At 44.6% G+C, this 11,949-nt stretch overlaps 1 protein-coding gene across 1 annotated transcript in view; it reads right to left on the bottom strand.

Annotated features, from left to right (window-relative positions):
* The window catches only part of ntng2b (netrin g2b), an 86,506-nt gene that overhangs the window by 58,650 nt on the left and 15,907 nt on the right, over nucleotides 1–11,949 (bottom strand). Inside the window, exon 3 of the mRNA XM_076986312.1 lies at nucleotides 7,569–8,191. Within this exon, the coding sequence (XP_076842427.1) occupies nucleotides 7,569–8,191 (623 nt within the window). The remainder of the gene's footprint in view (nucleotides 1–7,568; nucleotides 8,192–11,949) is intronic.

Genomic DNA, 11,949 nt, shown 5'->3' with positions numbered 1-11,949 from the left:
GTCTTTCGCTCTGCATATCTCTCTGTCTCTCTCTTTCTGTCTCTCTCTCCTTTGATTCCCCTTGCTTCAGTAGTGCTTCACATGGTGGAAAAGAATCTTATGCGTGTAGACAGAGACATGCAGAGAGAAAGAGAGAGAGAGATAGAGGAAGAGGTAGTGAGGGGGGAGAGGGAGAGAGAGAGAGAGAGAGAGAGAGAGAGAAAAATCCAACTGCTGTCACCATGCAGCACATCTGAGTAACCGCCTCCACCCACAACCAGACCCCCTCAGACCATCAAAGAAAAACACCACCTTCACAACACAGTTCCCTACACCCTTTCAAATCTCAAAACATTCAATTAATTACTGAGAATGTTATAAACTACTTAACAGGGAGAACATTTAGCTTAGATCAGCTAAGTCAGAGTCAAAGCCACAAAGAAGGACACACGTTAACAGACGTAGAGTCCATAACTTGGAGATTGTTAAGGGGCTTCGCCAAAAAAGCCCAGAGAAGAATGAACATGCAGTCAGACAGAGCAGCACTCCTCTGATCACACACCAAACACACACACCAAACACACCTCACACTTCCTGTGCTCACACACCAAACACACACCTCACACATCCTCTAATCACGCGCCAAATACACACACCTCACACACCAAACACTCCCCAAACACACACACACCTCACACTTCCTCTAATCATGTGCCAAACACGCACACCAAACACACACACACCTCACACTTCCTCTGCTCATGCACCAAACGCACACAACTCACACCAGAATTAAAAAACACACCAGACTTACACTAGTTAAAAACACAAAACACTTATCGTATTTTTGAAGAGAATATAACAGCGGCAGAGGTACGCTGCACACTTGAAAGTGACCAAAGCTTTTAAAAATCAGCATGATATGAATACAACCGTTGCACACTTCGAGAAAACAAACCCCATCTCATCTTATTTCCATGAGTATATGATCTATATGTACGGTAATTCAATTCAGTTCAATGAGCTTCAATGGCACGACCATGTTCAATTAGTATTGCCAAAACAGCATTAAAACAACCACGAACGATGCAACGATGAACTTGAAGAAAACTGGAACTGACATGAGATGAAATGTGGAAGACGTGAAGAAGGAAAAATAACGGAACGAAATGAATGTAAATCAATAATTCCGTTTAATGTAAGTGCATGTGCATCATTTATGTTTTGAAGTGTGTGTGCGTGTGTGTTTGTGTGTGAGTGTGTTTGGGTGCGAGTGTGTATGGTACATTTACAGTAGGTGCACATGTGTATATGAAGCTTTTTTATATAGTGTATATTTATTTTGATTTTATATTTATTATTTGACTTGTCTTTAGATTTTGTTCTTTATCAGCAATTTTATCACTTTGATGTTAATAATTCTGTTCAACACTTTGGCAACAGTAAGGCAATTAGACTTAGAAAAAAAAACAATTTTGAATATGAATTAGAGAGAGAGAGAGAGAGAGAGAGAGATACACACACACACACACACACACACACACACACACACACACACACACACACACACACACACTCTGCATCTCTGTGTCTGTTTAGGAAGTCCCTGTCTTCCCTGTTGTCTGTTCTCGTCAAAGAGAGACCGAGCGTTGGAAACGTGGTGCTGGGAAGGACAGTGAGAAGATGAGATTAAAACCCGCTGACGTTGCCCGTGTGCACAGGAGAGGGGGAGTAAACACTGATTATTAAATCAGCCGTGCCCAGAAGATCATACATCTCCCTGTCTGTGCTGACACATCTCTCTCTGCCTGTCTCTCCTTCTCTCTGTCTATCCATCTGTCTCTCTCTCTCCCTGACTATCTCTTCATCTCTACATTCCTCTCATCTCTCCAGAACTGGTGATATATATATGTGAGTTTCTCCCTGACGGTCTCTCTCCATCTCTACATCTCTACATTCCTCTCATCTCTCCAGAACTGGTGATATATATGTGTGAGTTTCTCCCTGACGGTCTCTCTGTCACCTGCGTAGGTCACCTCTGTCACCTCTTCTCTCTGCTGGTCTCTAATGTTCTCTCCTACAGAAGGAACCTGCAGCGGTCTCTCTGTACTGGTCTCATCTGAAATGATGGTACGGTTCTCTCTGCATAATATTATCTCACTATGGTATCAGAAATTGAAACAAATATTTTCTGAACAGTATGGGTCTAATAGAAATGGCAGGTACAAAAGTCTCTCTAGTGTATTCTACCATCAGAAATGGTCACTGTGTCTGTTAAAATCCAATCAACCCCTAATTACGTCAAGTCTTTAAAAGTGTCTCAATCTCTCAAAGTATAAAATCTAAAATGGTCGTTCTATCATACCTGATTATCATGAATCTGGAAATGTTTGTACTGAATGGTGTAGAATCTGATATCATGTCTCCTTATATTTGCTTTATCTCATATTTCAACAACCTTACTCTTTCACACAGCACCGTCTATATGTGTGTGAGAGAGCGTGTGAAAGAGACAGATACAGTGTGTAGTGTGATTAGATAGCTCTCTGTCTCACACACACACACACACACACACACACACAATTTCACAGCTATGCTCAACAGTTAGATCTGTAATGTTTAGACAATTGTGGAATAATCTTCCTGCCTCTATTCGGGACTCAGACACAGTCTCAATGTTTAAAACTCGATTAAAGACTCATCTGTTTAGTTTGGCCTTTGATTAATCTGTTACATATTTACTACATCTCGTATCTTTTCTCTGAGGTTCACCTGGAGAGTAACATTGCCCAGAACTTTCATTTTTACCTTTACTTAGTCTGATTGTGTGATTTGTGTGTGACTTGTGTATTTGTCTGTATTTTGTGTAATCTGTGTGTTAACGGGCCGCCCAATGGAGGATGGGTTCCCTTTTGAGTCTTGGTTCTCCCGAGGTTTCTTCCTATTCCCCACCATCATAGGGAGTTTTTCCTCGCCACTGTCGCCTTTGGCTTGCTCATTAGGGATCTGGACCCATAGTATTGTTAACCTTTTAAATCCTGTAAAGCGCTTTGTGACAACATGTGTTGTGAAAAGCGCTATACAAATAAACTTTGATTGATTGATTGATTGATTGATTGATTCTCAAGAAACAGGAAGGAAAATTCTTCTTACCTTCTACATAAACCCCTAGACTATCCCAGACCCCCACTGAAGATGATTCCCAACCAACTGAAGATGATTCACAAACCACTGAAGATGATGCCCAACCCACTCAAAATGATTCCCAACACACTAAAGATGATTCCCAACTCAATGAAGATGACTCCCAACCCACTGAAAATGACTCTTAACCCACTGAAGATGATTCTCAACTCCCTGAAAATGATTACTTCAGTGTTTGATCTTTTTCAGGAACCTTACTTGAATCTGTTTCAGTCTTTTTTACTACACTACACTTCAGAGAGAGAGAGAGAGAGAGAGAGAGAAACAGATAGAGAGAGAGATACAGCCATGAGAGGCTTGAGTGAGTCAGACAGACCCGTCTGATTCAACATGGCCTGCTGTAGTGCCACTTCTTCTCACAAGTGATTAAACGAATTTACACACACACACACACACACCCTCCTCTCCCAACCACACACACACACACACACACACACACACACACACACACACACACACACACACACACCTGTCTATCTACAAATTCTGTGTTCTCACTCTTTCTCAACAGCTCTTTCTCTCTCTCTCTCTCTCTCTCTCTCTCTCTTCTCTCCCCCCTCTCTCTTTCTCACACACATAGTTAGTGACATTCCTAGCAGAGTATCACATTTCTGGTAGCATATTCTGAATCTTACATCAGATACTGATTACCATGACAATCCCTACAATCTGGATTTAATCTGCATGTTTTCCTTTCACATTTCCAGCTCAAGATTACCCCATTCCAGCTGGGGATTACCCCACTCCAGTTCAAGATTACCCCACTCCAATTTGGGATTACCCTACTCCGGTTCAAGATTACCCCACTCCAATTTGGGATTACCCTACTCCGGTTCAAGATTACCCCACTCCAATTTGGGATTACCCAAATCCAGTTCAAGATTACCCCACTCCAGCTCGGGATTACCCAAATCCATTTTAGGATTATCTCCCCCCATCTCAGGACTGTCTCCCTCTAGCACAGAACTGCTCAGGATTACCCCCAGCTCAAGACTACCCCGAGGTGAGAATTAGCCCCTACTCTACACCAAAAGTATTACACCAAAGATCAGAACTACCCCACATATCAGAACTACCCCACAGATCAGAAATACCCCACAGATCAGAACTACCCCACAGATCAGAAATACCCCACAGTTCAGAACTACCCCACAGATCAGAAATACCCCACAGATCAGAACTACCCCACAGATCAGAAATACCCCACAGATGAGAACTACCCCACAGATCAGAAATACCCCACAGATGAGAACTACCCCACAGATCAGAAATACCCCATAGATCAGAAATACCCCATAGATCAGAAATACCCCACAGATGAGAACTACCCCACAGATGAGAACTACCCCACAGATCAGAACTACCCCACAGATCAGAAATACCCCACAGATGAGAACTACATCACAGGTTACCTCAGTCTGGTTGAACTCAATCTCTGAGCACCACTACTGCAGCTTTACAGGACAGAGATATTAGAAAAACATTACACACACTCACACACACACACATACACGCGCGCACGCACACACACACACACACACTCTTTCTCTCTCACACACACAAGCACACACACTGTCTCACACACACACTGTCTCACACACACACACTCACACACATACAAGCACACACACACACACACACACATACACACACACTCACTCACTCTCTCTCTCTCTCTCTCTCTCTCTCTCTCTCTCTCTCTCTCTCTCTCTTTCACACACACACCCACACACACGGATACTCTTTCCCACACACACTCTCACACACCTCTATCAGATCAATACTGAGCTGTCAGCTCTGTGCGACCCGCAGTGAACCTCAATTCTACCAGCCTGGTATAACTCATTCATCCATACATCAGATTACAGTGTGTGTATGTCTATGAAAAAGACTCAAAAAGATTATTTATTTTTTAACATAAACTGTGTGAATGTATCTTTGGAGGACACAGCCTACAGGACAACACAGAGTAACGTTAATCTTTGGAGGACACAACCTACAGGACAACACAGAGTAATGTTACTCTTTGGAGGACACAACCTACAGGACAACAAAGTAACATTACTCTTTGGAGGACACAGCCTACAGGACAACACAAAGTAATGTTACTCTTTGGAGGACACAGCCTACAGTACAACACAGAGTAACGTTACTCTTTGGAGGACACAGTCTACAGGACAACAAAGTAACGTTACTCTTTGGAGAACACAGTCTACAGGACAACACAGAGTAACGTTACTCTTTGGAGGACACAACCTACAGTACAACACAAAGTAACGTTACTCTTTGGAGAACACAGTCTACAGGACAACACAGAGTAATGTTACTCTTTGGAGGACACAGCCTACAGTACAACACAAAGTAACATTACTCTTTGGAGGATACAGCCTACAGTACAACACAGAGAACACAGAGTAACACAGAGCAACGGAGAGTAACGTTACTCTGTTGTACTGTAGGTTGTGTCCTCCAAGAGTAACTTTACTCTCCGTTGAAACACCACACCACCATCTCTGTAATGACAATGCATCACACCATTGAATCAATGCCACCTCCTGGGCCTCTATACTTTTAATGCCAAAACAACCAATTAGCTCTGCGATTGTACACCGGCCAATCAAATGCGTCCTGCCTCTGCCTTGTGGCAAGCAGCCAATCACACGCGTCCTGCCTTTGCCTCATTCCAGTTCAATTCCCACACTCACAGCCCTGTTTGTGCATCATTCCTAACTGTGATTCCTGGTTTGGAAATAAAACGGATCCTGGAATTTCATGGCGGTTCCTGGTATGTTTTCCATGTTAAAAGATGGACATAGACTTTACTGGTGTGGGTTGCTTTTATTTACTGGTAATCTAACCACATTCTCTACATGTAAGTGAATCAACTGTAATCTCAGTGCATCTCTGAGATTAAATACTCGGGGGGGGGGGGGGGGGGGGGGGGGGGGGGGGGGGAGACGACGACATACGACGTGTTGAGTAGGCCAGACAGATTTGTGATGTCATCATCACTCACTGTCCCAGAACTGCCCACATCAGGGATTTACATGGTGGCTCTGGACCATGTGATGTGTGCATGCGTGAGTGTGTGTGTTCATGTATTTATGTGTGTGTGTGTGTGTGTGTGTGTGTGTCCAAACATGCTGGGATTTGCTTTATTTAAATTTAGGGTGAGACTCTTGTAATGGCTTGATTAGTTAAAGGGAAGAGAATAGTGTGTGTGTGTGTGTGTGTGTGTGTGAGAGAGAGAGAGAGAGAGAGAGAGACAGACAGACAGACAGATAGACAGACAGACGGAGGGATCAGCACATAATGTTAGTATCATTCATCAAAGCAAGTTACAATCTCAGCAAGAAAAATATTGTGTATAAATATAGTGTATGTGGTCTGGCATGGCCTCTAGCAACCTAAAAATGGTGTGTGTGTGTGTGTGTGTGTGTGTGTGCGTGCGTGCGTGTGTGTGTACGCGTGCGTGCGTGTGTGTGTGTACGCGTGCGTGTGTGTGTGTGTGTGTGTGTGTGCGTGCGTGTGTGTGTGTACGCGTGCGTGTGTGTGTGTGTGTGTGTGTGTGTGTGTGTGTGTGTGTGTGTGTTGTGTACTGTCATGCTAGACAGTATAAGCTGAACTCAAGTGGAACGAGGTGGATCTTAATATAGAGATATAAAGTATCTGTGAATACAAAAATGACACTCAGTTAATCTTGCAGGAAGCAATGGTTTTGTATGCATAGATTCAGCGAGGTCTCTGAAATAAGTGTACTGTTTTAGGATGTGTGTGTGTGTGTGTGTTACGGCATGATCCATGGCACACATTAACACCTCAACACAGGTGTCCTTCGGACCGCTGGCCTTCACAGTGACATCCTTGACAGCTTGTTGCTGAAGTGTCTCTCCTCTACTACACAAGCATAATCCGTGTCTCAGAAGAACTCTGTGATAAACGAGACCGTCCTCCTGTTAAGAAGTTTTATTACTGGGATAATCCCAATCTCTCCCTATCTTGACGTTAATGAAGTATGGATGTGTCATTCTGTTTCCCCAGAACAACTCTGAACACTCGGAGAGAAACACGATGCCAAAAACCCGAGTTATGTATGGACTTTTATTTTGTATTGTGAAACTCCAGCTCTGAAACTCCTCCCCCTCACAGGTCACTTCCTGCTCTGAATCCCCTCCACTTCACTGGTGACTTCCTGTATCAACGCTCTGGCACCTCCAGCTGACTGCTTGTCTTGGGAGTCCCGAACCAACTCTTGCCCTCCGGGGTTTTCTAGGTGTTCCTGTGGCTCCGCCCCCAAACTCCTTACCACACCTGTTCCCCATTTTGAGTTCTGAGATTCCTATTGATGTGGTTCCTATTTTGTCGGAATGGGCGCGTGCTCTTACCTCGCGGGCACCTCTATGTTGGAGATGGCGTAGAAGTACTTCAGCAGGTTGTCCCTCTGCACGTAGGTCCCTCCGAGGGCGGGGCGGAGGAGGCGGAGCCTCAGGTCCGTGAAGGTGAAGAAGTCACGCAGGCCTTTGGTGTTCTCCAGGCGCACGTACAGGCCGTCGGCCATGAGGCGGAGCCGCGTCCGAGCCTCGAAGCGCACCACCTTGTCTCCTTTGGCCCCCACCCAGCGCGAGTACTCCTCCGTGCAGATGACGCGGGTGACGTTGGCCAGCGTCAGGTCGGTGGCGCGGTGCGGGGCCATGCCGAAAGCCTCCACGCAATCGTCGGCGTAAAACTGGTACGGCTGCCACGTGCGTCCGTGGTTGACCGACTTGTCCAGCACCATGGCGGTGGGCCGGCCGTACTCGAAGACCACCTGCAGGTCGCCGGACAGTTCCAGACTCTTGTTCCAGGAGAGCGTGATGTTGGCCAGCAGGGGTTCTGGGTAACGGCGCCACGTGACCGTCTGCCAGTAGGTGAGGAGACCGCCACGCTCGCGGTCCTGCATCAGCTGGGGCGGGTGGGCCAGGTCCGGGTTAGAGGCGTCACACTCGTCACTGCAGAGGTACGGGTTCTCCTGGAGAGAGAGAGAGAGAGAGAGAGAAGGAGAGGGAGAGAGGGAGGGAGGGAAGGTGAGTATGCAATTCATGCCAAGTACCAACATCTTCGAACGGCAAACGAATGAGTCGAACACAATTCACTTGTCACTCCTTGACGAGAAACGCTTCATTGTACTGAGCACATCTCTCTGAGCGTGTGCTGCTGTCTGGATCTCAGGCCGACTCGCAGCAGACACTCGTATTTACTGCTGCCGCGGAACCGCTGAAGTGTTTCCTGAGCCTCTCTAAAAATACAGGGCTCGTTTCTAACATGGCAAATGTGGCCCGTGTTGACGTTCTGTGTCCTGATGTTACTCTCACACTGGTGGTTACAGTGCTGTGTGTGTTTGTGTTATAGTGCTGTGTGTGTTTGTGTTATAGTGCTGTGTGTGGTTGGGTTACAGTGCTGTGTGTGTTTGGGTTACAGTGTTGTGTTGTGCTTTGGTTACAGTGCTGTGTGTGTTTGGGTTGCAGCACTGTGTGTGATTGTTTGAGTAACAGTGGTATTTAGTGTTTAAACCAGAAACTGCTGCTGAGGTTACAGTAGGCGTGTAAGTGGCCCAGTCCTCGGGGAGCCTGCCTGGTTCAGACTTCCTCACGACACATACCGGCCATGAGCTCATTCTTGAGCTGTTCCACAGGAAACACCACAGGGAACACAACGAGAAACACAATGGGAAATACCACAGGAAACTCCACAAGATATGCCATGGGAACACACCACAGGAAACACCACAGGCAACACGAGAAACATCACGGGAAACACCACAAGATACGCCATGGGAACACACCACAGGAAACACCTCAGAAAACACCACGAGAAAAACCATGGGAAACACCACGGGAAACACTACTAAGGCGATACACAGCAGGACCAAGCAGGACACATCTCATTAGAGTCTCAGCCAGGTGGGATTCAAATCTCAAGAGATTAGCCTGGTGTAGGCTAAACTGAGAGAATAACATACTGATGATGGATGGCAGGCATGACAGGTTAAATTCTCAAAGCTCCTCAGAGCTTGTAATACGTTTGAATGAAGCTGTGTGTTTGAGTGAAGTGGAAGTGGTCTTTGAACTGGAGTCTTTTTAAGGAGTCTTAACGCTGTATGTTCTAACAACAAATACGGTAAAAATATGAGCCAATTTGACTGGGAGAGTGGTGATGCAAATTGGGACATTTTTATGCACAAATACCCAAATTGGGATGGTTTCTAAAGGACACGAGACTACTGTTCTGCGGCTGGGGGTTACAGAATGTATTGTGCAGTGTTTAAATGAGAAGATGTAGTCAGCAATTCTACTGCAGGGATCTGGGTCAGAGGTCATTACTCCTCATCCAATCAAACTCAAAGCAGCATCTAGAAAATAAACCCGACACGCGCACACACACACACACACACACACACACTCTGCACGTATACATTCCCACACATCTGCACACACCCACAACCACCTGCACACATACACACACCCCACTCTCACACACACAACTGAACATATACAAACCCACCCCACATACACCTAATATGTTGATTAATTGATTTCAAGCACAAATACATACAGAGTCCTCATAAACTCAGTATTCACATACAGAGCTTCAAGAAACACACACACACACACACACAAACACACACACACTGCTGTCTTTAGTCTCATTTGTCCTCATAAAAATAAAAGGACAATATCACAGCTGCACACTCACCTCAAGCCTCTCTCTCTCTCTCTCTCTCTCTCACACACACACACACACACACACACACACACACACACACACACACACACACACACACACTTTCAAAATGTTGCTATAATAATACTCACATAAAGCAAAACCAGAACATCTCCCTCACACACACACACACACACACAGTCACTCACTCACTCATAAGAGGAGCTTGTTATGGTGCTATGTGTCTTGGGAAATAAATAATTTGATTTATGAACTCAGGAAGATGGAAAAATAAAAATTAAGTAAAAGGATAGAAGAAATAAAGCAGAGGGAGAAAGAGAGGAGAGAGGGAGAGGAGAGAGAGAATGGTGGAGGGGAGAGAGTGAGAGGAGAGAGAGAGTGAGAGGAGAGGGAGAGAGAGAGGAGAGAGGGAAAGAGAGAGAATGGTGGAGGGGGAGAGAGAGAGGGAGAAGAGAGAGAGAAAGGAGAGGAGAGAGAGAGGAGAGAGGGAGAGGAGAGAGAATGGTGGAGGGAGAGAGAGAAAGAGAGAGAGAGGGATGGGGGAGTGAGAAAAGAGAAGAGAGTTTATCCAACTGTGTGTTAGAAGCTCAAAGCAGGCCCAGGCTTACTGCAGAATTCATTATTCCCTCTATCCACACCACTACAGACCTCCAGTCCCTCCAGAGTACGGCTAATTACCTGTTCCCTAAAGCTCTCTCTCTCTCTCTCTCTCTCTCTCACTGTGTCTCTCTCTCACTGTCTCGCTCGCTGTCTCTCTCTCTCTCTCTCTCTCTCTCTCTCTGTCTCCATTTTAAAGCCTTTAATGCCTTAGTCATCACCTGTCCTGCTATCCAGTGCTACCACCTAAATCTCCTGAGTGATCCATGGCATAATGTAACATTTGGGATTATGGTGGATGTTTGGTCTTGGTCTTTTTCCACCCCATGACTGAGTGGACTAGGGGTCAACAATGCAATGATATGTATAATTATTAGGGGTGTCACGATTTTGATATTTAATCGAAATCGATCGAAATTATGTCACGATCTCGAGCCTCGAAGTCAAAAAGAGGATCGACGATCCCTCCCTCTAAGCTACGCAAGCACCCACACTACGCAAAGTAAAGCCTGGTTTATACTTGATGCATCACGAGGATCCGTGCGCCGAAAATGACATAATCGCGGTGGCTCCACCCGTGCGCGAGAGCCTCGCGCGCTATCGATTCGCGCCGCGCCTCAGCGCAATGAACCAAGTCATGTTTGCAGGGTTCATACACCTTCACCAGGTGGAATTAAAGCACTTGTACGTCACTTTCAAGGTCCATTTCAATATTTCCCATAACGTTAAACTTTAGTTAAATATTTATACATATACTCATAATGATTCGAAATAATTCGCTTTTTAATCACATTATTTAATGGTTATTTATTTTCAAAACGCCCAATCTTAACGTCTTCACGTTCTCTTATGTTTTGTCCTGGAATTACAAGAGGCTCGTATTTGTTAACGTAATACAAGAGTTCAGTCAGACAGCTATTTGTTGTGAAACGAAGTTTCAATTTGAAAGTTACAATTTCAAGCATTTTCAAGTACTTTCGCCTAAATTCTAGCACTTTTAAGTATAAACGCCTCCGGGATTCACGCAGGTTTGCGCGGTCACTCGTGAAAGTATAAGGTTGCATCTTACAACTAAAATGTTGCCCTCCATTTATGAAGACACTAAAGAAATTGTTTTTTTTTATTTTGTATAGAGTTTAGTTTGTTAAGGCTCTATTAGTTCTATTATTTTGTACATGACTGTTCCTGTATTTTTTTATTATTTATTTTATGTTGCACATTGCTGTTACCAAAAAAAGCCACTAGATAGCAGGTACCCTCTGTGACCTCTCATTTTTGTTATTATTATTTGTTTGTTTTTGTTGTTTTCCACTGAGATCAAGATTGTTACATTTATCTTAACTAAATTATTTAAATTTGACCATTTGTGCCTAATGTGGTGTATTACAGATCACATTTATCACTTTGCATCACTTATATCAAACCCACCTTTTGAAATAAGATATTGTA

The sequence above is a fragment of the Brachyhypopomus gauderio genome, unplaced genomic scaffold, assembly GCF_052324685.1.
Source record: "Brachyhypopomus gauderio isolate BG-103 unplaced genomic scaffold, BGAUD_0.2 sc46, whole genome shotgun sequence".
Taxonomy (NCBI): Eukaryota; Metazoa; Chordata; class Actinopteri; order Gymnotiformes; family Hypopomidae; genus Brachyhypopomus; species Brachyhypopomus gauderio.
The sequence above is the reverse complement of the archived record's forward strand: the minus strand, read 5'-3'. Positions and strand labels throughout refer to the sequence as shown.